The 25903-nt window shown below is 54.5% G+C and overlaps 1 protein-coding gene and 1 non-coding gene across 2 annotated transcripts; one reads left to right on the top strand and one right to left on the bottom strand.

Moving 5' to 3' along the window:
• Positions 1–1127: 1127 nt before the first annotated feature.
• On the top strand, positions 1128–25586 carry SIGLEC1 (sialic acid binding Ig like lectin 1). The gene is made up of 23 exons (XM_047852589.1): positions 1128–1145; positions 1951–2050; positions 6760–6834; positions 7137–7496; positions 7774–8070; positions 9279–9545; positions 9875–10129; positions 12499–12798; positions 13492–13749; positions 14512–14835; positions 15096–15350; positions 15567–15869; positions 17199–17459; positions 17569–17880; positions 18767–19018; positions 19311–19580; positions 19668–19919; positions 20241–20543; positions 21206–21466; positions 22284–22586; positions 22859–22961; positions 23336–23405; positions 24099–25586. The coding sequence occupies exons 3-23, from the start codon at positions 6786–6788 to the stop codon at positions 24204–24206; spliced, it is 5163 nt and encodes a 1720-aa protein (XP_047708545.1). The 5' UTR covers positions 1128–1145; positions 1951–2050; positions 6760–6785; the 3' UTR covers positions 24207–25586.
• On the bottom strand, positions 10684–10874 carry LOC125163177 (U2 spliceosomal RNA). Its single transcript, XR_007151334.1, has one exon. It is a non-coding gene; the product is annotated as a U2 spliceosomal RNA (small nuclear RNA).
• Positions 25587–25903: the final 317 nt, after the last annotated feature.

Raw genomic sequence — 25903 nt, 5'->3', positions numbered from 1 at the left:
GGGCAGGGCTGACTGGTATTGGCATGGATGGAAGGGATTTTCTCTGCCCTGAAGTGTTAGCAGTTGGGGGTGGAGAAGCACATATGCCTTCAAACTCTGAGGGAGCAGAAATGGGTGCATGAGCAGGACAGGAGAGCCAGAGGGACGGACCACAGGCTCTGGGGCAACAGAATGAATGACAATTCAGAGTGTAGCTATGGGAGGTCACCTTGGGCGGGGAAGGGGGAGCACAGCCTTCAGCCACTGTCACTGCACTCACAGAACTGTTCTGACATTCCAGGCTTGGTGGTAGGCTCTTCACACAGGCTGTCCCAAGGGCCTCAGGTTCAGAGTGGTTGAGCGACTTCCCCCTGATCACACAGCTGGTGAATGATATGTCTGGATTTGAGCTCAACTCGATGTAAGGCCCAGCCTCTGAACCACTGGGCTACATGACTCCCAACGGTCCCCTGAAGATCTTTGGGCCGGTGGGGATTGAGCTGGCCGTACCTCAGACGTTGCAGTGAGATCTGAAAGGACAAAGGTAAGGAAACAGAGGGCTCTGGCGCCCTCTAGGGGAGATAGGGAGCTCTACGGAGATGCTGTCAAGGAGGTGGGCAGTTGGCCTGCAGCTGTTATCCCACCAGTTCCAAGGAATGAGTGATTTAAAAAAAAATGTTTATTTATTTATTTTGAGAGAGAGAGAGAGATCAGGGGAGAGGCAGCTGTAAAAAATCGTCTGTGCTCCACCTATTCATCCTTTCCTCCCCACTAACCTCTGGTAACATCAACCTTTTTATTGTCTTCCTAGTTTTGCCTCGTCCACGATGTCGTACAGTTGGAATCAGCTGCACAGGCCTAGAGCTGAACCAACAAGTTTTATGTTGGGGTTGGAGGAAGAAGCAATGGATGAACCCATTGAGTTTTGGTCAAAAAAGGAAATGACCCAAGGTTAGGAAAGATACAGGACAGTGAGGTCAGAGTGAGTGACAGAGCCCTAATGTTCTGGGGCTTGAGGACTTTAGGGTAAGATGTCAGGAGACATCTGCTTTGTGGTTTTGGATTCTGGGTTCAGAGTTTCATGTCCTTTTTGATCTGTACATGTGGGTTTGCCCACAGGGTCCAGGGGTCCTGATTTGCCATGGTTGGGCTCTCCACCACTACAGGTAGGTAGGGGCTGAGTTGAATTCAGTTTGAGTTGTGAAATGAGAAATGTGTTGTCACTCAACACCTGCTCCATATGTTGAATGTCTGGCACATAGTAGGCCATCAATAAACCTACATTAAAATAAAATAAACCTAGAATAAAAAACAGTAACCAGTCATGGTGGGGACTTTTCTTTTTTCTGCCTAAGTGGGAAGATGCTGAAATCACATGAAGGGGTGGTGGGGGCGTAGGACAGACAGTGAGGAAGAGAAGGTGAATCAGAGACACTTCTATGGTCTGAGGAGTATCCTGGAGGTTGGAGCCCCTGTGTCCCCCATAAGTAGGGCCTACTTGGAGGTTCTATCCCACTGGTAGCAGTGGGGCACTGAGAGGCTCCCAGGGCTTGGAGAATCAATACTTGTGTCTGGGTGTCCTGTAATGCTCCTTCACCCCAGGCCGAGCTTGCCTTCCTGGCAAGGAGGGATGTGTGTAGAAAGTTATCTTCCTCTTCTCTCGGATTCCCTGAAAAGGCCAAGTGGCCACAAAGAAGAGGAGAATGGACACGGCTGGTAAGCAGGACCTCCCAATTTCCCGCTTTGCCTTAGAGGAGACACCAGCGTGGCCCCCGATCCCACTTCTGCTTGCTCACTACCCTAAGGGCCTTGCCAGGGTCCTTCCCCTGCCTAGGAGGTCTTTCCTGTCTTGATATTACGCAAGGCCTGCAGCTGCCTCCCTGACAAGCCTCCAGGCTGGGCAGTAGAGCTGAGGCTTTGGGAAAAGAGGAAGCAACCTCTGAGGCTGGATCTCCTCTCTTGGGGTGGCAGAGCCCTGGGAAGCCACCAGCACCACGAGCACCTGGCCTTCCTTCCTGTTCTCCTGTCCTGCCGCTCACCAGCCTTGCAGCCACTTCCCTCAGTGGAACAGGTATTCCCATCATTGGAATGCGGGAGGAGGTCTGGGAGAGGGGCGGGGCTGAGATTTGCTTGGGAGTCTTGGGGGTGGGTGCTGGACCGGAACCAACCCAAGCCCTAGATGCTAATCAAAGCTGCACTCATTACCCAAACCATTCCATGCCCCCAAATCTTCCCCAACCCCCATCCCAATCCCCATCCCAACCAACTTCCAGTCCTACCTCACCCCCAGTTCCACCCCAAACATTTCCTATGCATCATCTCCATCCAGCCTCAATCCTGACCTTTATCCTCCCCCAACCCATCACTCTCCTCCCCATGTCCACCCAATTCCATCCCACATGGCAGCCAAACTTCTCCTTCACCCTGGCCCAGCTGCCGCCCAACCCTCATCTTGCCCTCATGGGAGCCCAGGCCCACTCGCCTCCTTCATCACCACTTCTTCATCCAAGCAGGACTCCCAGCACTGTCTAGCACAGTTTCGGGAATGGGTGCTTGGGCTCTGAGCGTTTATAGCCAGATTGGCGAACGAGACGTGGGATTTCTACTGCCCATTTCAACCCAGTAGACCTCGTTTATGGATTATATGGCTTTCCAAGTGAAACCTTTGGCTTATATTTGGGGCTTTCCACTATTACGAAGATAACGTACTCTGGAATTGCCCGTCTGTACCCTGATTTCCTATCTGGGGGGCAGAACACTCCAGATGGCCGTGTCATCTCACTTCTCTCGTTCTCCAGCCTGATGGGGAAGTTAGGGAGGGGAGAGCCCTGGTGCTAGGAAACAGAAACTGAATCCTGCATAGCTGTCTGCAGTGAAATTACCTCTGCCCTTCTTTCTGGTGTCTGGGATCAGAGGTCAGGGACTCAGGGCCCCAGCCAGCTCTCCCCAGTTGTCCTAGGACACTGGGTCTCACATAGGCTTTGCCACTCACTTGCTCTCACACAGGCAGCAAACATGGGCACCCACCATGTGCCAGGCCACCTCAGCCCAACCATGATTCAACATATACCAATCTGGGGGGTGGGGATTTAAACCCTGTCTTCAGAGCACCCAAGACTTGGAGATACAAAGTGAACCTCAGGAACTTTCTGAGGTCTGGGGAACAATCCTCTCCCACGTGGTCACTGCTTAAATAAGGGGTTGTTTCAAGGCTGAGGGGCTCTGGTCCCCCAATACAGGACTCCCTTCCCCAGGACTGGCCACCACCCCCTTACCACCAGGGGGCGCAGGGTGCACACCAGGTGCCCAGCTCAATTCAAGCCCTAGGAGCACCTAACCTGCAGCAAGAGGTTTTCAAATAGAGACAAAGGTCTTCCTTTCTGGGGTCTGTCTTGCCCCTTCTTTTTCCAGGAAGGCTCTCTGGGATGAGGCTGGTCTTTGGGGTGGAAGAGGTTGAGCCAACGAGTTGCACTCTGATGGGTCTGATCTCTTGGGTATTGTAGCTGGGCCAAGTGCAGGTGACATCTCCATGCTGTGACTTGAGGTGGTTCTAGAAAGGGTCTTCTCACATGTTTCAAAAAGTCTCTTTTCCATTTACGGGTCAGTAGGTCTAAAATCCCACCATTCCTCCTGTTGGTTCGGCATTGTCCTTTCCATGACCCAACACCAAATGGGAACAGCAGGGGCACTGGAGCCAACACGTCACTATCTTACTGATCGAAGTCTCGGCTATAGTGGAGCTCACCCTCTTACCCAGTGTGGCTCTGGGCCCCAGACCCACACCTCCTCGCCACATGCCCAGTGCTGCCTTTCAGCCCAGCATCCAGGCCACAGCCACTGCCTGGGCCAGCATGAGCCTCTCCTGTGGCTAGGGACCAGGTATAGAGGGTGTGGGCACATCCTCCTGGGACAGGAGCAGGCCCAGGGCCACACAAAGAAAGAGGAGAAGACAGTCAGCCTCAGCAAATGATTAGACTTCTCTGCTGGAGCAGCCCAGCCAGGGGGCTGGGTCCCCTGAGAAACAATGCTCTTCCTGGCCTTCACATCTTTGCCTTTGCCACGCTCCCTGCCAGGATGTCCCTTGTCCCTTCACACTTGGCTAAGCACTGTCATTCTGACAGGCAATCCAGACCCCAATCTAGGCCCTGGGTGTCTGCTCAGCGCCTCCCCAGGTGTGCCCCCTGGTAGCCCCCAAAATCAGTTGGGCCCCACCCTGCGGCTGATGGGCTGGGGGCTGGGAGATGTCATGAGTTTCCTGTCCCCAGTCCCAGCCTCCCCCCCTCCCCCTGCCAAGTCAGCATTTAGGACCAGGGAGGATTGCAAAGTTTGCAACATGGGTTTTGGTGTGCATGTTGTAAAATGTACTTAATATAAAACTTAACTGTCTTAACCACTTTTAAGTGTACAAATCAGTGGCATTAGGTACATTCACAATATTGTGTAACCATCACCACTTTCCATTTCCAGAAATGTTTCATCATCCAAAAAAGAGACTCTGTGTTCATTAAACACTAACTCCCCACTCTCTCCTCCCCAGCCCCCCTCCTTGTAACCTCTATTCTACTTTCTATCTCTTTGACTCTTCATACTCCAGGGGCCTCATATAGGTAGAATCGCATAATATTTGTCCTTTTGTATCTGGCTGGTTTCACTTAGGATAATTTTTTGAGGTTCGCCCATGTTGTGACCTATGTCAGACTTTCGTTCCTTTTTATGGTTGGATAATATTCTATCGTATGGATATACCACATCTCTTTTATCCATTCATCTGTTGATGGACACTTGGATTGTTTCTACCTTTTGGCTATTGTGAATAATGTGGCTGTGAACATGAGTGTACAAGTATCTGTTTGAGTCCCTGTCTTAAATTTTTTTGGGTAGATGCCTGGAAGTGGAATTGCTGGGCTTTTTGAGGAAACGCCAAACGATTTTCCACAGGGGCTGCGCCATTTTAGTTCCCACCAGCAGTGCACAGGGCTTCCAATTTCCCCACATCTTCATCTCCAGCAGCATTTATTATTTTCTGGTTGTGTTTGCCTGTTAGTAGCCATTCTAACGGGTGTGAAGTGTAGCTGATTGTGGTTTTAATTTGCATTTTCCTATTGCCTGATGATGTTGAGCATCAGGCTTCTTGGCCACTTGGGTATCATCTTTGGAGAAGTGTGTATTCAAGTCCTCAGCCCAGTTTCTGAATTTGGATTTTTTGGGGGTTTTGTTGTTGCTATTTTGGTTGAGTTGTCAGAGTTCTTTATATATTCTAGATATCAATCCCCTATCAGATATATGATTTGCAAATATTTTCTCCCATCCTATGGCTGTCTTTTCACTCTCTTCATAGCGTCCTTTGATGTGCACACAAGTTTTCAAATTTGACCAAGTCCAATTTTTCTATTTTTTTCCTTCTGTTGCTTGTGTTTTGGTGTCATACTTGAGAAATCCTTGCCTGATCCTAGGTCATGGTGTTTTTCACCCATGTTTTCTTTTATCGTTTTACGGTTTTATAGTTTTGGTTATGAGTGTTTCTGGCCTTTCTCCCCACTCAGATTCATATCTTTGGCACTCTGTTTTTTTTAATTTTTTTAATGCTTGTTCACTTTTTGAGAAAGAGACAGAGTGCGAGGAGGGGAGGGGCAGAGAGAGAGACACACGCAGAATCCGAGGCAGGCTCCAGGCCCTGAGCTGTCAGCACACAGCGCAACACCAGGCTTGAACCCATGGACCATGAGATCATGAGCTGAGCTGAAGTCAGACACTTAACCAACCGAGTTACCCAGGCGCCCCTTCGTTGGTACTCTTTAGAGCCTCATTTCTAGCAGGGACTCTCGGTGGCAGAGAGCGCACCATCTTGTGCATGGTATACAGCAGACATTTAACTCATGTTTGCGGGATATGTGTTGTGCAGGGCTCTTGTGTCCTGTGCCCAGACTTGCCCAGCCGCCAACTCTAGGCCCCCAAGGACCACACCTCTCTCTTGCTCACCACTGCAAGGCCTAGGGGGCTCTGCACTGCTTCAGGGCACATGTCCTCAGCCCCAGCTCCTGAGAAGCGGGTGGTCACCAGCTTCCAAGGATGAGGCAAGCACAGAGGTAGCTGTGGGGCGGCCACAGGGACCCCGAAGGGCAAGTTTCAGCTAGAATCTACCTTCAAGCTGCACCCTGAAGACCGAATAAGGTTTCAACAGGCAAAGATCATTTGTGGTGGGGGCAGAGCTGGTCAGCTGGAGAGCCCTTGGGTAGATGGCAGGGTGCGTGTGTGGGGACCCGGGAATGGGAGCAGAACGGGGAGCAGGATGAGGACCTTTCAGGGATGTAAATCTTAAAGGCAGCACTTTGGAAAGTGTTCGGTCAAGCCCCACTACGGTTGGTAAGGCTGGTGGTAAGAAGACAAACTTCAAACCATCAATCTCACTGGGTTCCATCCTCTCTGGGCTCCAGTTCCTGTTGGGTTGGGTAGGGAAATGGGGGGGGGGAGGGAGAAACAGCTGTTCATCTGCTCTGGAGGAGTGTCCTTGAGGGGCTGGGAAAGCAGAACTTGGGGTGGGGCTGAGAGATGCACAGAGGGCTTTGTGGGGCATGTCACCAAATGAAGGCATTCCCCGGGGCAGTCTGAGTCAGGAACGTGGGCTCCTGGCTCCCTGCCCTGCCCTCTCACTGGGTTGGTCAGCATAGCGTGTGGGGAGCACAAGGCTGGACTCTCAGCAGGCTCTGAGGCTGAGGTGCCCCGAGTTTCCCTAGAAGGCCCCCGTATGCCCCACCAGCACAGTGTGCATCACCCTCTTAGGCACCAGAACTAGTGTCACACCTGCCATGGACTACCTGATCCAGCTTCTCCAGTTGACCTCATCTATCTCAGCAGGTAAACTTTGCTGGCCTTCCCCATCTCACAGGGCCTGGCCTTGGTGAGTCGAGCCCTCCGTTGCCCGAGCAGACTGGACTGTGCCTGGTCACCGGTTTGTCTGCTGAGATTGAAGGAAGGCCCAGGGAGGCAGTGGCTGGCGGCGGGGGCGGTGGGGGGAGGGGTGGCATCCAGAGGGGTTGCTCCAAGGGTGCTTTGCTGGGGGCAGGGCAGGTTATGGGGACTCGTCTGGGGCAGATCTGAGGGCCCTGTGGTGGTCCCCGGCCTTCATCACTCTCCTCTCTGTCCCACCTCACCCTCAGGCCTGGCCTCGTGGGGTGTCTCCAGTCCCCAGGATGTGAAGGGCGTGAAGGGGTCCTGCCTCGTCATCCCCTGTGTCTTCAGCTTCCCAGCTGATGTGGAAGTGCCCCATGGCATCACAGCCATCTGGTACTACGACTACTCGGGCAAGAGGCAGGTGGTGAGCCACTCGGAGAACCCCAAGCTGGTGGAGGCACACTTTCGTGGCCGTGCCCAGCTCTTGGGGCACACTGAGCACAGGATATGCAGCCTGTTGCTGAAGGACCTGCAGCCTGAGGATTCGGGCTCCTACAACTTCCGTTTTGAGATCAGTGATGGCAACCGCTGGTCAGATGTCAAAGGCACTGTGGTCACCGTGACAGGTGAGGGGCAGGGTGGCCTAGCTACTGCCCGGAAGCGTCTCCCAAGCTGCTCCTGGCCCCATTGGCTCACAGCCCCAATCCTGAGCCCACCAGCCCTGGCCTAAACCCAGCCCCACCTCTCCCTTGCATTCACCCTCAGTGGGGCTGGGGATAGAAAGCAGCCTCTCCTTCCTCTTAAAGGACCCTGCTCAGGTCTTGCCCCTCAGCTGGACTTTCTAGGGTGTTTGGCCTCATGTGTGGTGAAGAGGAGTCCTCAGCCTCTGGTCTTTGTCCTCAGAGAAGCCCGAGGAGCCCACGATCGCTTGGCCAGAGGAGCTTCGTGAAGGCATGGAGGCCAACTTCAACTGCTCCACTCCCTACGCGTGCCCGGAGGAGCAGATCAGCCTGCAGTGGCTAGGCCAGGACCCCGCGCGCTCCATCACTTCCAACCACCAGAAGCTCGAGCCCACGGGCATCAGCCACTTGGGGACCCTCCATATGCCCCTGTCCTGGCAGGACCATGGCCGGACCCTGCAATGCCAACTCTCGGTAGCCAAGCACAAGATTCAGGGCAAGATTCACCTCCAAGTGCAGTGTGAGTGTGCTGGGCGCCACTCCCTTGGTACTGAGGGCACATCTGTGGCTTCCCCAGTGGAAACCGTTCCCTCCTCCAGCCTGGGGAAACAGAGCCCTCACCCCCGAGGCAAAGCTAGACACGCTTGGACCTCCAGGGTCAGGCAGGGCAAGAGACACCGCTAAGCCCTTTTGAGTCACATTTAATGGCTTCCTTGTACCTTTTGTCCCTGAGGCGAGGTTGGGCAGAGAAGGGGAGACACAAAGAGCCAGAGAATTGGGGGTCAGGCAGCAAGGCCCCTGGGATTTATCCCAGCTCTGGAGGATGCGCTGTGTGTGTGTGTGTGTGTGTGTGTGTAGGAGGGTTCACCCCTCTCCTGCCTAAGACTATTCAGACTCACGGTGATCAGGGTATTGCCCAGACACCACAAAGAGGTGGTGGATGAAAGCCTGAGTTTCTACCTGATTCTGCATCTTCCCGTCTCGGTAAAACATGGCAGAGCCTGTTCTAGAACAACTGCTGTTCACAGGCACCAGGCTGCCTGAATCCATGAGGCACAGGAGCAAATGGGGCAAACTGGTCAAGTGACTTGCCCTGCGGAGCCTCCGTGTCCTCTGTTCAGGAGACTCACAGATCTCAAGGAACTGGTGTGGAAATTGCAGGAGTGCTTGGCACATACCGAGCACTCTAAAACATTAGCTGCTGTTATTTGCCTATTTACCTAGATTAAGCACTTGAACATATTAGCTTCTATTAGCATATTTACGTAGTGAGAGGCTTTGGAACAAGATTTATAGAAACACAATTGTTTTGTGTGGTTGGCACCTTCCTCACACATGGGCTAACCGTTCTCAGAGCTCGTTTGACTCTGCCTTTGGACCCCTCCATTCGGTGTCTGGTCCTGTGCAGGCCACCTAAGCAGGCGGTATGGTGCTCACGGTCCCCAAACAGAACAGAAGGCAATGGACGCTGTCACGAGGCAGAAAGCCGTGGAAGGCAGTGTAGGCTGGACGCTAGGCCAAGCGCTGAATTATCAAGCCCTCAGTGCAAAAGGAAGGAATCAGGACCTCCTTGCGAGTTGGGGGGCAGAGCCGGCCCTGACAGGGGATGGGATGGGCCTGACCATTATCCGGATGGGGTTCCTTAGGGCGGAGGGTTGAGAGAGGAGAGAAGGGCTGCCATTGCCCTCCATGGGTTCCTCGCCTGATGCCCCCCATCATGACTTGCAGATGCCCCCAAGGGTGTGGAGATCCTTCTTAGCCCCTCAGGGCGGAACATCCTTCCAGGTGATCTGGTCATACTCACCTGCAAGGTGAACAGCAGCTACCCCGAGGTCAGTTCCACGCAGTGGGCCAAGGATGGGACGCAGCTCAAAGTCCAGGGTCCTGTGCTGCAGTTGCCCCAGGTGGCCTGGGGTGATGCCGGTGTCTACACCTGCCAAGCTGGGAATGGCGTGGGCTCCACGATGTCGCCCCCCGTCAGCCTCCACGTCTTTAGTGAGTCCTGGGTGAGCCTGGGTCTTGACCAGAGGGCGGGGGTGGGGATCCAGGCTACTGTTGCTGAAGGGAGCCAGGCCACGGTGCCTCCTGGAACGCAGGCATGGAGTCCTAGCCCTGTCTCAGATAGGTGACAAGCCTTCCTGGCAGGGTGGGATGTCACGAGAACCCTTGTAAACAGGACAAAGAGATGCAGTGCCCATCCAGAAGGCTCTGCTGCAGAAGGGGCATGATGCAGAACATGCAGGGGTTTAGGCTGACTGGCTACAACCCCGGTGCCCTGGAAGTCAGCTGGGTATCCCCCCGCGTGCCCCATGCTGCCCCCACAGCGGCTGAGGTCCAGGTGAGCCCAGCAGGCCCCGTCCTAGAGAACCAGACGGTGACACTGACCTGCAACACGCCCAAAGAAGCACCCAGCAAGCTGCGCTACAGCTGGTACAGGAACCACGTCTTGCTGGAGGATGCCCACAGCCACACCCTGCAGCTGCACTCAACCACCAGGGCCGATACCGGCTTCTACTTCTGCGAGGTGCACAATTCCTACGGCAGCCAGCGCTCTGGCCCCGTCAGCGTGGTGGTCAACCGTAAGTGGCAAGACAGGGGGGCACCAGATGCTGCCAGAGCCCGGTCAAAGGGCAGTCAAAGGGCGAGGGCCCCCACAGGAGGGTTAGGGTCCTGGGCCTCGTTGGCCTTGAGCTCATGTCCCAGCTCTGCATAACCGGGCACGCTTTGACCTCTCTGGGCCTCAATTTCCTCCTTTTTTAGAATGCTTTCATTTTGAAACAAGTTAAGCTTGCGAAAAGTTGCAAGGAGAACACAAGGAATGACCACCTGCCTTTACCTTAGTGTCCCCATTTGTTAACAGTTTGGTACGTTCGCTCTCTCTCTTTAAATATATGTGTGTATGTATATATATGTGCATACGCACAAGTATGCATATACGTGTGTATTACACATGTGTATATATACATATATATGCAAAAGTGTACACGCATTTTCTATGTAAACATATACATGGGCATCCCATATGTATATACGCTGTATGTATAGACATCCACCAGTTGGCTGTCACGTATCTGTTAGCCACGTGCTTACATTCTTCTTTTCAATTTATTTTTAACCGTTATTTATTTATTTTTGTGTGTGCACCGTTCCTGGAAGTGCTGCAATACCAGGTCGATGCGTGGAGTGGACGGAGCAAGCTCCTACTCCATCTCCCTGCTCCAAAAATCCAAGTAATATATTGTCCTCAGATAGAGGACGTATCAGATATTAAACTGACAAGAACAGAGACGACACCTGATCATAGCCAAAAGGCCGAGAATCGATATTTTAAAAATTTTTAAAAATTTACATCCAGGGGCTCCTGGGTGGCTCAGTCGGTTAAGCGTCCGACTTCGGCTCAGGTCATGATCTCGTGGTTTGTGAGTTCGAGCCCCACGTCGGGGTCTGTGCTGACAGCTCAGAGCCTGGAGCCTGCTTCAGATTCTGTGTCTCCTCCTCTTTCTGCCCCTCCCCTGCTCATGCTTTTTCTCTCTCTGTCTCTCAATAATGTATAAATGTTAAAAAGATGTTTTTTTTTAATTTACATCCAAGTTAGTTAACATAGAGTGTAATAACAACATATAGTGTAATAATAATTTTAGTGATTCATCACTCATCCAAACAAGTGTCCTCCTTAATGCCCCTTGCCCATTTAACCCATCCCCCCACCCCAAACCCTGCCAGCAACCCTCAGTTTGTTCTCCGTACTTCAGGTTTGTCTCTTATGGTTTGTCTCCCTCCCTGTTTTTTTATGTTATTTTTGCTTCCCCTCCTTTACGTTCATCTGTTTTGTATCTTAAATTCCACATGTGAGTGAAAGCGTGATATTTGTCTGTCTCTGACCTATTTCATTTAGCACAATACACTAATTCCATCCACGTTATTGTAAATGGCAAGATTTCATTCTTTTTATTGCTGTATTTATTTATTGTATATACATATACCACATCTTTATCCATTTGTCAGCTGATGGACATTGGGCTCTTTCCATCTGTTGGCTATTGTTGATAGTGCTGCTATAAACATTGGGGTTCATGTCGCCCTTCAAGAGAGCACCCCTGTATCCTTTGGATAAATACCTAGTAGTGCAATTGCTGGGTCGTAGGGTAGTTCTGTTTTTAATTTTTTGAGGAACCTCCATACCGTTTTCCAGAGTGGCTGCACCAGTTCGCATATCTACATGTTTACATTCTCAAAATTGTAGATGATGTCCCTCTAGCCCTTAACTCCTCAGCGTGTATATCCAAAGGTCATTCTCATACATAACCACAGTACACTGATCACAGCCAAGCCATTTAATATTGATACAATTGATAATATTGATAGAGCAATATTTTTTAATCTACAGCCCATATTTGACCCCATCATGTCCTTTATGGCAATTTTTTTTTTCTGGTCCAAGATCTAAGCCAGGATCCTGAATTTCATTCAGTTGTTAAGTCTCTTTATTCTCCCCTTTTAAAAAAATCTTTATTTATTTTTGAGAGAGAGAGAGAGAGAGAGAGGCAGAGTGTGAGTGGGGGAGGATCACAGAGAGAGGGGGACACAGAATCCAAAGCAAGCTCCAGGCTCTGAGCTGTCAGCACAGAGCCCGACGCGGGGCTCGAACTCACAAACCGAGAGATCATGACCTGAGCCGTAGTTGGTTGCTTAACAAACCGAGCCACCCAGGCACCCCCAGTCTTCCCATCTTTAAAGTGGGGCCCCTGATCCACATTCACAGGGTTGCCACGCTTATTGGCCAAGAAGACAAAGTGATTTGCTCAGCTCAGGGACAAAAGTGTTCAACAGGCACTCAAGAGCTCGGGGGTTGCCCCTTCACAGGGCATTGTGGGACAAAGGAGGTGCAGGGTCAGTCCAGGGATTGTCCCTGTCTGAGGATGACCATCACCCATCTGTCTCCACACAGACCCGCCCCTTGTGCCGGACCTAACTGCCTTCTTAGAGACGCAGGAGGGGCTGGTGGGCCTCTTCCACTGCTCGGTGGTCAGCGAGCCCGTGGCCACCGTGGTGCTGTCACACAATGGTCTCATCCTGGCCTCCACCCCAGGGGAGGGGGACCACAGCTCGCGCTTCAGTGTCTTCTCCAACCCCAACTCCCTGAACCTGGAGATCCGAGACTTGCAGCCAGGCGACAGTGGGAAATACACGTGCTCAGCCACCAACTCCCTTGGGAATTCATCCTCCACCCTGGACTTCCAGGCCAAAGGTAAGACAGGCACAGGGAGGCTGGTGGAGGGAGCCTGAGGAGGAGGGCTGCTCTGATCTCTTCCTCCCAGGAGTCCAGAGCGCTCAGCTGAGGGGCTGACCAAGCTGTTTGGTAAAAAAAAATAATAATAATAATTTAAAAAAATCACATCAAAGATCTGGACTATACCGTCATCCCAACCTGGGAGGTTCCTGAGGCCAAGGCAAAAGAGAAACATGGCAGGTGGCATTATTCCTTATGTACACATTTTGTCTCTGAACTTGAAGGGTCCTTCATATCCATCTGTTTTTTATGTATCAAATGTTTGGGGCAGGCTCTGTTAGGAGTCAGATGCAGGAGGGAAAATGGAAAAACAGGGGCTTCCACATCTTGAAGGATGTACTGCCATTCCCTCCTGCTGGGGCCATGACAGACCGAGCTAATCGATCAAGCCAGGTTCGTGGTGTAAGTCCGGGCTCTGGCTCCCAATCCTTCTCAACCATGCTGCAGCCAGCTACTACCCATAGATCAGAATCGGCATTCAAGGACAACCCCCCCCCCATACCAAGAGATTCACAGAGCTGATGCCGTGAAGCCCAGACCTGCCTGTAGTCATGTGGGGAGAGGTGAACCCTGGAGGCCTTCCTGCAGCAGGTGGCACGAAGCTGCCGGTGTGCGGGGGACCTGATCCTCCCTTACTCCCTCTTTTGCCAGTGGCCCACCTCCTCATCAGCCCCACAGCAGAAGTGGTAGAAGGGCAAGGAGTGACACTGAGCTGCAGGAGTGGTCTGAGCCCGACGCCTGACATCCGCTTCTCCTGGTACCGGAATGGAGCCCTGCTTTTCGAGGGGCCCAGCAGCAGCTTTCATCTCCCTGCGGCCTCCAGCACCGACACCGGCTCTTACTACTGTCAGGCCAAGGATGGCCACAGTGCCAGCGGCCCCTCTTCCTCCGCCATCCTCACTGTGCTCTGTGAGCAGTCTTCCCACCAGCCCCTGCCTGCCGTGGGGAGGGTCAGCCCGCCAGCCACCCCCCCCCCCCGCCCCCCGCCTCCCTCGGACCCTCCTGGTGCTGCCTTGCTCCGGGGTCTAGATCAGGAAGGCAGCCGCAGGTCTGCGAACCATAGAGCTCTCCACCCAGGGCTGAAATGTGGAGAACAAAGCTGGGGCTTTCTCTACTTCCCTACGTCCCACCCCCCAACCCCAGCCCCTCCAGGGCCCTCTGCCTCTAGCCTCAAGTGCATCGTTGGGCAGCATGTCCGGGCTTTGTCCTCCTGAGCTGGGACCTTGGACACCATGCTTCCATATATGTGTACACACTCATAGGCTGTGCCCTCACAAGCTCCCACAGCCACGAAGGCAGAACTTCTCAGCATAGGGACTGTGTCCTGTTAAGAGTGGGTGCCCCATGTTAGCCTGAGGGGCCAACCTTCAGCGTGTCAGAAGCACATGACGTTATGCTAGCCCATATGACAGCCTTGTCCAAGCTAGAAAAATGGCATTCCTTCCTGTGGGAAGACTCAGTATAGCACTATGGCACAGCTTAGCATGAGGGGCATGGGCTGCCTTCCTCCTACCCCGGTTTGGTTGTCCTTGTGCAGTGCACAACCTACACAGCTGTTTATGGCAACTTTAAGCACATGCCTTTGTTTAGTGTGGCTAGCCAGCTTTGAGTGGACCTGTACGATCCTGGTGGAGGCCATGGGATGAATGCTTATGCTCTTCCTCCCTATAGATGCCCCACGCCAGCCCACACTCACTGCCCAGCTGGACCCTGACGCCACAGGGGTTGGGGCTACACGTCAAGGACTCCTCTTGTGCCGTGTGGACAGCAACCCCCCCGCCCAGCTTCGACTGCTCCACGGGGACCATGTTGTGGCCTCTTCTTCTCTGCCATTGGGCTGTGGGGGTTGTTCTCAGCACCTAAAGGTCACCAGAGCCCCCAACCTGCTGCGTGTGGAGATTCGTGACCCAGTGTTGGAGGATGAGGGTGTGTACCTGTGTGAGGCCAGCAATGCACTGGGCAACACCTCTGCCTCTGCAACCTTTGATGCCCAAGGTGAGTCATGGCAGGGAATGGGTGGCTCAGGGTCAGGGGCTGGTACTCGGGACCCTGCCACCCCTGGCTCCCCAAGGAGGGTCTATTAGCTGAAACCACCTCCATTCAGCAGCGGGAGCTCGCTTTGCTCCCCTGCCCCATGGGAAGCCCAGGGGGTCTCATTCCTGCCTTCTCCAGGCTGGGAGGCTGGACTCCGACCCCACGGGGGAAGTGGTCAGGGTAAAGCCTGTCTCAGCTGGCCCGTGCTGCCTGCTCTCCAGCCACTATTCTGGTCATCACACCATCGCGCACGCTGCAAGAGGGCACCGCGGCCAACCTGACCTGCAGTGTGAACCGGGAGGCCAGAGGTCCTGCCAACTTCTCCTGGTTCCGGAATGGGGCGTTGTGGGCCCAAGGCCCCCTGGAGACCGTGACGCTGCTGCCTGTGGCCAGAACAGATGCTGCCCTCTATGCCTGCCGCATTCTCACCGAGGCTGGGGCCCAGCTCTCCACCCCAGTGGTCCTGAGTGTGCTCTGTGAGTGATGGGCAAGGGCAGAGTTGGGTACTCAGGGGGTGAGGGAGTGGTCAGTGGGAGGGAACAGGGTAGGGTTGGGTTTGGGGGGTCAGAGCGTGGCTGGGGAGTGGACAAGGGCAGGTCTGACCTGTGTGTGTGGAGGGGGAGGGGCACACAGGGGCAGCTGGACTGTGGTGAGTTGTACTGGGGGTGGCCTGACCTCCTTCCTGTCTGCAGATCCTCCAGAACCTCCAAAGTTGTCAGCCCTCCTGGATGTGGGCGAGGGCCATGTAGCTGTGTTCATTTGCACTGTGGACAGTCGCCCTGTGGCCCAGCTGGCCCTGTTCCATGGAGAGCGCCTCCTGGCCACCAGCCTGGGGCCCCTGCTCCCACACCATGGCCGCCTCCAGGTCAAAGCCACAGCCAACTCCCTGAAGCTAGAGGTCCGAGACTTGAACTTGGAGGACTCCGGAAGCTACCGATGTGAGGCCACAAATGCCCTTGGATCCACCAATAGCTCCCTCTTCTTTCAGGTCCAAGGTGAATGTCAGTTCTCTAAAGACGTGGTAGACCCCCTGGGGGCTGTTCTAGCCAGACTTTGGGCTGGGTCATGTGGATTTTGTGCAGAGATGTGAGTCTTTTCCAGGTTAAGGGAGTTTTTAGCTACCCAGCAGGCCTCCCTTTGTCTCCAGCCAGATATTTTCACTTGCAATAACTGTGCTAACCACTAGGGGGCAGTGGCAATTGCATCAGGTGGCTTGCTTGGTTGGAGCGCTTCTGTCAGAAACTTCTTTTATAATATAATTTTGTTACATAAGAATTTTCATACAAAACCGAAGACACCTATACTATGCATACATGTGCGTAATGTATGTGTGTGAATATGAATATGCACATACATGTATACATAGAAATATATACACATATACATTGATATACATGTATTCTTCTGTAAAAATCCTCCCTAAGTGAATAAGCCAAGAAAGAGGAAAGTTAATACCCATAAGGCTGCAAAGGCCAATGAAAAAAACACCCTTTTTTTTCTCCCACGATGACAAACATCAATTTTCGAGCACTGTCCTTGGGCTTTGGTTCTATATGTCTTTTCTTATTTATCATACCCATTTCACTGGAAGAGACACTGAGGGTCAGAGTTTCAGGAGCTTGCTCATGGTCACATGACTAGCTAGCTCTGGATTGATTTGGTTCTGATTCCAGGCACAGCCTGTGCTCCCACCACTCCAGCTACCCCACCTCCTTGCTCCCCACCCCAGCCTCGTCCTGCCTGGGACTCAGGGGGCACCCGGACAGCCCTTTGCTTGGTCCTCCCAGTTCATGGGCTCTCATGACTTGGAGCCTGGGTGCAGAGCAGGCCTGGAGAGGACTCAAGACCACATAGTGGCTAACTTTCCCTCCAAGTCCTCGGCCACCCATGCTGGGTCCAGATCAGTATCAGGACCAGGCCCTTGGCGCGGCCTCAACCCCTCCCATTTCAGTGCTTCAGGGGGTCAAACCAGCATTTGCCAAGAGCTAACATGTGCAGGTGCTGTGCCTGGCACTGGGTTACAGGTCATATAGGCTGGGCCCGCACTAGGCTCACCTTCTGGTAGGTGAGATATGACTGACAGAACAAAACTGTGGCTCAAGGTGGTAGGTGGTAAAGGCCGGGATAGACCCAGTGCAAGCGAGTTGGCAACAGGACAGGAGGAGGCATGGAGCTGAACTGGGGCCCTTGGTGGTGGTGTGGTAGGTAAGCTATGGCTCCTGGACATAGGATTGAGGTCATGCAGTCCTGGTGTGCACATACATCCCTAGACTGTGGGAGGATATGGTGGAGAGCCCTCACCTGCTCTTGGTTTCTCCCCACAGGAGCCTGGGTCCAGGTGTCACCATCGCCCGAGCTCCGGGAGGGCCAGGCTGTGGTCTTGAGATGCCAGGTGCCCACAGGGGTCCTGCAGGGGACCTCATACTTCTGGTATCGGGATGGCCAGCCCCTCCTGGAGTCGAACTCGGCCACGCTCCACTTTGCAGCCATTACTGTGAGTCAAGCTGGGGCGTACCATTGCCAAGCCCAGTCTCCAGGCTCAGCCACCATGAGCCAGGCCGCCCCTGTCATCCTCCACGTGTCCTGTAAGCTTTCATCCTGTCCATGTTTCTTCGGGGGTGAAGGAAACAAGGGCACAGCTGGGGGAGGGGTTGAGGGAGCCCAGGCGCCCTGACCACTCCCCACGTCCTGTAGATGCCCCTCGCCAGGCCACGCTCACCACCCTGATGGACACAGGCCCTGGGCGACTGGGCCTCTTCCTGTGCCGTGTGAACAGTGACCCTCCAGCCCAGCTGCGACTGCTCCACGGGGACCACCTCGTGGCCTCTACCCTACAAGGTGTGGGGGAACTTGCAAGCAGCTCTCCGCGGCTGCAGGTGGCTGTGGCCCCCAACACCCTACGCCTGGAGATCCACAATGCGGCGCTGGAGGATGAGGGCGTCTACACCTGCCAGGCCACCAACACCTTGGGCCAGACCTCAGCCTCTGCCAACTTCGATGCCCAGGGTCAGTGTGGGGATGTGAGTGTGTGCATGGATGGCTCCTTTAAGAGAGGAGAGGAGGCTGGAGAGGGTTCATAAGGACTGTCTCCATTCCCACCCCCCCTTTAAGGGCAGCAATTTCTAGACTTGGGTTTCATGGAAGACCTGTTTTATTTTTTCATTTTTTAAACATTTTAAATTTATTTTGAGAGAGAGAGAGAGAGAGAGAGAGAGAATCACAAGCAGGCTCCACGCTATCAGTGCAGAGCCCGACATGGGACTCAATCTCACACACCGTGAGATCGTGACCTGAGCTGAAATCAAGAGTCAGATGCTTAACCGACTGAGCTGCCCAGGCACCTGGAAGAGTCTTTTTTAAAAACAGAAGTTTGCAGGGGTGCCTGGGTGGCTCAGTCAAGTGTTTGACTTCGGCTCATGTTCTCACAGTTCGTGGGTTCGAGCCCCGCGTGGGGCTCTGTACTGACAACTCAGAGCCTGGAGCCTGCTTCGGATTCTGTGTCTCCCTCTCTCTCTGCCCCTCCCCCACTCGTGCTATGTGTGTGTCTCTCTCTCAAAGATAAATAAAACATTAAAAAAACAAACAGACAGAAGGTTGCCTGATGCCCAGAGGATAAAGCTAATCAAGAGAAAGGAGGAAACACCACGGGACAGGGGAGGCTTGTGTTCTCCCATGTGCCCCCCACCAGGATCAGGGAGGGCTCAGGGCACTCCAGGGCTCTACAGAACTCTGCCTGGGACCACGAGAGAGGGCGAGCTGTTTCCCAAGCTCGACCTTGAGCCTCGTTTACAGGCGGGCCATCTGTGCCTCTCAGAGGCTGACATGGAGACAGGTGGCTGGCTTACCCAGCTTCACAACTCTCCAGCGTCCCCCTGCCCTTCTCTCTCCCCAGCTGTGAGTGTGCAGGTGTGGCCCAAGGCCATCGTGCAGGAAGGGCAGCTGGTGAACCTGACCTGTCTTGTGTGGATCACCAACCAGACCCAGCTCACCTACATATGGTACCAGGACGGGCAGCAGCGCCCAGGGGCCCACTCCATCCTTCTGCCCAATGTCACAGTCACGGATGCTGCCTCCTACCGCTGTGGTGTGCTGACGCCTGGCCGGGCACCCCGCCTCTCCAGACCTGTCATTCTGGATGTCCTCTGTGAGTCTGGTTGGATGCAGGGTGGGGCAACAAGGGATCAGGGCATGGCCAGAGTCCCACAGATGTCCAACCCAGAAACAGTCCCCATCTGTCCAATGAAGCTCAGAACAAGGAACACCGAGTTGAGGGTGAGAGGAGATAGGTTCTCTCTCGGCACTGGAGCAGGGGCCATAGATTGGGTAATCGGGGGCCCTTGGGGTAGGGAGCCAGGGCCCTCCTGGTTTTGAATGCCACCCGCCAACTAGCCTCCCGGCTGCAGTCCTCTGAACTGTTTCCTTTGGTGTCCCTGTAGACGCACCCCGCAGCCTGCGCCTGACCTACCTCCTCGAGAGCCGTGGTGGACGGCTGGCCCTGGTACTGTGCACTGTGGACAGCCACCCAGCCGCCCAGCTGGCCCTCAGGCACGCTGGCCGCCTCCTGGCCTCCTCGACCACAGCCTCTGTCCCCAACACCCTGCGTCTGGAGCTGTGGGAGCCCCGGCCCAGCGATGAGGGTCTCTACAGTTGCTCTGCCCACAGTCCTCTGGGCCAGGCCAATGCATCCCTGGAACTGCGGCTAGAAGGTGAGGCAGGGCATGCCAAGCCCACCAGGGGAGGGACCAGCTGTGGGATCCGGCTGGGCCTAGCTAACCCCGCTCTCCTTGGTACAGGTGTGCGGGTGACCCTGTCTCCATCAGCTGCTGTGCCCGAGGGGGCCCCCGTCACGGTGACCTGTAAAGACCCTGCTGCCCACCCACCCACTCTCTATGCCTGGTACCACAACAGCCGTTGGCTGCAGGAGGGCCCAGCTGCCTCTCTCTCGATCCCAGCAGCTACACGGGCTCATGCGGGCGCCTACACCTGCCAGGTCCGGGATGCCCAGGGCACACGCAGCTCCCGGCCCACAGCCCTGCAAGTCCACTGTGAGCAGGGGTCCTTGGCTGGGGTTGCCGAGGATGAGGGCGGGTGGAGGGCACTTCTGGGCCTTCGTAGGGGTGGACACAGGACTGCAGTGGACCTTGGAATGGGTACTTGGGAAAAGAAGGACATAGGTGGTGAGAAAAGAGACCCTAGGGTCCTGTGAAGCCTGCCTGGAGGAGTCTGTCCACAAGACTCCTGAGAACTTGTCACTTCTAGGAAGTGACCATTTGTCCAGAGGCTTCAGCCTCACCAGTGCCAGGCAGGTAGGCCATGGTACAGGGTTTCTTAACAAGGCCTCCAACTATGTCTTATCCTGCCACCAGATGCCCCTCGGGATGTTGTCCTGTCGTCATTTCGGGACTCGAGGGCGAGCCCCATGACCGTGGTACAGTGCACCGTGGACAGCGAGCCACCTGCTGAGCTGGCTCTGTCCCGTGATGGCAAAGTTCTGGCCACCAGCCATGGGGTTGACGGCTTGGCATCGGGGACAGGCCATATCCAGGTGGCCCGCAATGCCCTGCGGCTGCAGGTGCAAGAGGTACCCTCAGGTGACAAGGACACCTATGTGTGCACAGCCCACAACTTCCTGGGTTCAGTCAACACCACAGGGCAGCTGCAGGCAGAAGGTGAGTGGGAGAAGGGGGAGGGGAAGGGGCGCAGGCGCAGCAGGGCTATGTGTCTGTGAGGGCTGGAGCTCCTGCAAGAGGGGGCAGGGTGACCAGAATGGGTGGATCTAGCCGTGCCCCATCTGATGGAAGAGAAACAGCTCTCCTGGAGGCAGGTGCCCAGTCTGAAGGGGAGAGACAGCCTTGCCCTTGGAGAGCCCCCTACGAGGGTGGAGCTGTAGCTGTGCCAAGGGGACCTTGGATGCGGGCAAGGCATAACCCCACCGTCACAGAACCCAACTTGGGGTGGGGGCACAGGCCTGCCCTGGGGAAGCTGGGGTGGGAAGAGAGACACAAGCTCTACCTTCAGGGATGAGGTGGAGCCCTACCTTTGGGGAGTCCAATCTGAGAACAGAACACAACCTCATCCATCGGAAAGTCTGGTTTGTTAAGAGAGACACGCAGCCCTGTCCTGGAGGTCCCCAGTGCGAGGATAAGAGACAGCCTTGTTCTCAGAGATCTCAGTCTTATGGGAGAGACACGGTCTCACCTTTGAGAGCCCCAAATCAGAACGGACCTTCCCGTAATGCACAGAAGGCTCTCAGATGCCAAGATCCTACCCAGAGGCTCCAGCTCCCACAGGCCTGCTGATCCCTGACGACCTCCTGGTCCTTGGCCCGCAGGTGCACGTGTGGTGGCCGAGCCAGGGCTGGATGTGCCTGAGGGTGCACCGCTGAACCTGAGCTGTCGCCTCCCTGGTGGTCCTGGGCCCATAGGCAACTCCACCTTCGCTTGGTTCTGGAATGGCCAGCGACTGCACGTGAAGCCTGGACCCACCCTTGCCTTCACCCACGTGGCCCGTGCCCAAGCTGGGGTGTACCACTGCAGGGCCCAACACCCCAGTGGGACCACAACCTCTGCTCCAGTCATGCTCCGGGTGCTATGTGAGTATGACCCCCTCCCCCCCCCCCCCACCTCAGTCTGTCCACACCTCACATGCCCACCTCAGGTCTTCCTTCTCTTCTGTCTGCAAAGAGCAAAGACCTTGTAGGTATGGAGTCCCGGGTGGGAGGACTCCCGCTCACTGATTGTGTGATCTTGGGTACCCATGCCTTGGTTTCCTCATGCATGACGTATCAGTCCCCTCATCCCGCGAGGAGCATAGGAGATAACGGCACGCAGAGTGCCTGGCATACAATAGGCCCTCATCAGCCTTGGTCCCTTACTCCATTCCTCATGAAGGCGCCATGCTGTCAGTCCGATATGGCTGTACTAACAAGCCACTCCAAAACATAGAGCATAAAATGACAGCCATTTTATTTGCTCACAGTTCCGTGGGTCAGAAATGGGGGCCGGGCTGAGCTGGGCAGGTCTCCCGCTGGCCTCACCTCATGTGGCTGCAGTTGTCCAGTGGCTGAGCCGAAGCTAGACAGCCTAGGATGGCTTCATCCTCATGGCTGGCAGGGCTCATGCTGGCCAGGCCGCCACACGTTGTCCAGCATGCTGGCCCGGGCTTCCCACATGACTGTGTTCGCAGGAGGGCAGAAGCTGCGAGGCCCCTTGAGGTCTAGCCCTGAAGTCACATAAAGCCCCTTCTGCTTTCTAGTGGTCAAAGCAAGTCACAGATCAAGGAGTGGTGGTGGGCGGGGAGGGGGGGGGGGTCGGCTCTACCTCTTAATGGGAAGAGCAGCAAAGTCATCTTGCCTGGGTACAGGGAGGGGAGGATTTGCAGCCATCATCACACTCCCTGTATTCCCATAGACCCTCCCACGATGCCCACTATGACGGTCTTTGTGGAGCCGGAGGGGGGCATCCAGGGCATCTTGGACTGCCGAGTGGACAGCGAGCCCCTAGCCAGCCTGAGCCTCCACCTCGGCAGTAGGTTGGTGGCCTCCAGCCAGGCCTGGGATGCTCCTGCAGAGCCACACATCCGTGTCACGGCCACTGCCAATGTCTTGAGGGTGGACATGGAGGAGCTGAGGCCCAGCGACCAGGGGGAATACGTGTGCTCTGCCTCCAATGCCCTGGGCTCTGCATCTGCCTCCACCTACTTTGGAACCAGAGGTAGGTGGAGCGTCCGTCTCCCAGGCCCCTCTGCACAGAGGCCCAGCTCTCGGGTCCAAAGGCTTCCTTCTGAGGTCTTCCCTGAATCCCTTCTGCTGTAATCAGTTTGTGTGACTAGTCCAGACTGGTTGCCTGAAGCGCCTTTGCATGGAGGGGGCTTCTGAGATAAAGTGAAAGCTAGAGCAGTTTTCATCTTTGGGGAGTCACCTTGGGAGGGAGGATTGGAGGCCTGGAGTCATAGGTGCCACCTCAGCTTCACTCTTGTGTTCCAGCTCTGCACCGCCTGAGTCTGTTCCAGAAGCTACTCTGGGTCCTGGGGCTGCTGGTGGGCCTCCTCTTCCTGTTGTTGGGCCTGGGGGCCTTCTACGCCTGGAGGTGGGTTCAGAGCTGGGGGTGATGGGGTCACCTCGTCCTCCCCTTGCCCCCCAACATTCCCTTGTGTCATTCCTACCAAATTCACAGGCTCCATACTCTTTAGCCTGTCTCTCTTTCTCCCACTGCTCCAAATTTGGGAACCACTTCTAGAATCCTCTTTATATCCATCTTGCTATGGTTTTCTTCTTTCTTTATCTGGACCCTGTCTGTGTAAAGAAAGTGCTGGGAAGGAAGAAAGATAAGGCACCCCCCTTCCCCACAATGCTCCCACTGCTCTGTGCAGTGAGCAGTCTGGGGCTAAGCACTGGGGGTCGGGAGAGGGAGGGGAGGCAGGGGGAGGGGAGAGACCCTCTGAGTCCACTCTTGCGTTGCAGGAGGCATTTTCGTAAGGCGAGCGTGGGTGAGAATTTGGTTGAGATGGATTCTCAGAAGGAGACGGCACAGGTATCCATTCACCATGTGGGCACAAGCAGACACAATGCCTAACTAACCCACAGCGCAAGGTTGGCACCTAGAGACCGTCATATACAGGATGGCCCCTGGGGCTAGGGAGAGAATATGGAGAACCCAGAGACCCCTGAGAAGATAGGGGAGCCACATTCTGACTGGGGCCCACAGCAGTCGCGGGTTTGCTCACTGGGCACTTCTTTGGGCATACCGTAGGCCAGTGTGACTGGTTCTCTATGGGACCTGCTGGCTGGGTGACTGGGGCAGACCTTCTGAACTTAGCAGCATCACCTCCACATCCAAGACACCTCTTGGAACACAGAACCCCACCTGTGTTTTGGGGTCTCTCTTTCCCACTCCTGAGTCTGCCGATCACCTGGGCAGGGGTGAAAGTCTGTTTTCCCTTCCCTGTGATGTATCCCCTCTGTAGATAATCCATTTGGTGGGCCAGGGCTCGTAGCCTCATGGCCAGCCAGGCACATGCTCACCAATCCCCTTGGGATCCCTACACATGGCTTGAGGTCTGGGGGACCGCCCACCAGAGTTAGAGGTCAGGTGATGACCGCTCCCAGAGTCCTCATGTGACCAGGGTTTTCTCTGAGGGAAGCTCAGTGGTCCTGATGCAGCCACATGTGGGACCTTGTCCTGTGCTCCACCCCTGAGCTGACCTGTAGCATTGCCTACCCTCAGGAGGAGGAGGTCACCAGAATCTGCAATGACGCAGGCTTCGTGAACAAGGTAGCACTGAGTCCTACCTGCCTCTGTGAAAACAATTCTGCAACATCTGACTTTCTGTGACCTGGCTCCAAACCTCTTGCCAAGAAAAATGGGCAGTGATAGGTGAAGGGGCACCCTAATCTACCCAAGAGGGGCTGACCCCCGAGGACTCTGAGGAGAAACGGACTGGTCATGTTGTCAACTTCTCTGTTCCTTTTCCCTGGATCTCATCTTTCCTTTTCTCTTCCAATGGACTGCCCCTCACATATTTTCCCCCAAGCCCACTGTGGACTTTTTGGATGGATTAGAAAAGAAATGAATCTTTCTACATCCTCACAGACTGGCCTAGGCACTCTGTATTGGCTAGAATAGAAGTTAGGCTGCTGTAATAAGAGACCAAATACAGTAACTTCAACATGAGGGAACTTTCTTTTTCTTTCCCATACGAGTCTGGGTATGCTATGGTAGTTTAAGGTGTTGGAACTCTGGATCCGTCTATCTTATTTTTCTTCATCCCTCAAATGTTACCTTTGGTTGTGAGGCTCACGGTGGCCCCACTCTGTTCACACACAAGAAGGAGAAAAAGTGGACATTGCAGGCACATACCTTCCCATTGTGGACACAGCCCCGAAGTTGCTTGTCACTTCCACTCACTTCCCATCAGCTAGAGTTTAGTCACATGGCTGCCCCAAGCTGCAAAAGATTCTGGGAAATACTGTTTTTATTCTATTTCCAAAGGACTCCCAACCATGGACTCATCCCTGAGACTTCTAACATTGGTGACAATGCCTCCAGCAGGCCTCGTTTTTAGTGTCCTTCTGCCCAAGGCCAGGATGTGTCCCTGGTCATTCTGTCCATGGGCTTCCCAGAGGAGTTAGTCCCTCTCACATATCAAGACTGAGGAGATCAAGAGGGTTTGGTGATCCCTAGGGAGAGGGCAGGCAGGAAATCCAGTTGCCTGAGCAGGCATTTCATCAGGCCCCTGGAAGAGATGCCCCCATTCGTACCTCCAGGGAGAGTGGAGAGCACTCTCGATTCTACTCTAGGTGCATTCCTCTCCATGATCACATGAGCTCACTCGCTCTTCTTGGAAGCTTGTGTGCCCAGGGCTTTCAGGTTGAATGAGGGTCACAAAGAAGGTATAAGTTGCTCCATGAAGTCAGTGCATGAGAGGAGCCAGTTCTTGGGTGGGCTATTGACTCCCCTCATAGCCCGGTGGCAGACGGTAAGGGGAGCAAAGACCTCCCCTGGAATTTGAGCTGAGAAACATGGAGAGTAGTGGGGAGTTGTCATCGGGCGCTAACAGGTTGGGGAAGAAACTGGAGGCCAGGTAAGCTCCATGTAGCCACAGCTGGAAGCTTCCTGGTCCCAGGTTCTAGTCCTTGTAATGCATGATTGCCAGAATCTTCCTGGGGGCCTGTCTGGCATGTCCTCCCAATAAACATCCATCCTGTGACATAACTGGAGTGAGTCTCTTTCTCGCAACCCAAACTGCTGCACTGGAACACAAGACCCAAATGTGAATCTCTTTCTGGGAGACTGTCTGACGGAGGGGGCCGGCAAGTGCAAATTACATGACATTTACCACAGGCTACCTTACCCTCAAGCGCTTTGCGCCCTCTCCTGCTCCTTGAGGCTCTGGGCGCTGCTCATGCGTCCACGTGCGTCCAGATGCCCAGCACCTCACTTGGCATGCAGTAGGTGAACACTTAGTAAACACTGGTTTTTCTACACTGTTGTCAAGTGAGAGGGTGGAAAATGTGCACTAAATCCAGAGG

This window comes from Prionailurus viverrinus, chromosome A3 (assembly GCF_022837055.1).
Source record: "Prionailurus viverrinus isolate Anna chromosome A3, UM_Priviv_1.0, whole genome shotgun sequence".
Classification (NCBI taxonomy): Eukaryota; Metazoa; Chordata; class Mammalia; order Carnivora; family Felidae; genus Prionailurus; species Prionailurus viverrinus.
Note: the sequence above shows the minus strand (reverse complement) of the source record. Positions and strands in the feature narration are given on the sequence as shown.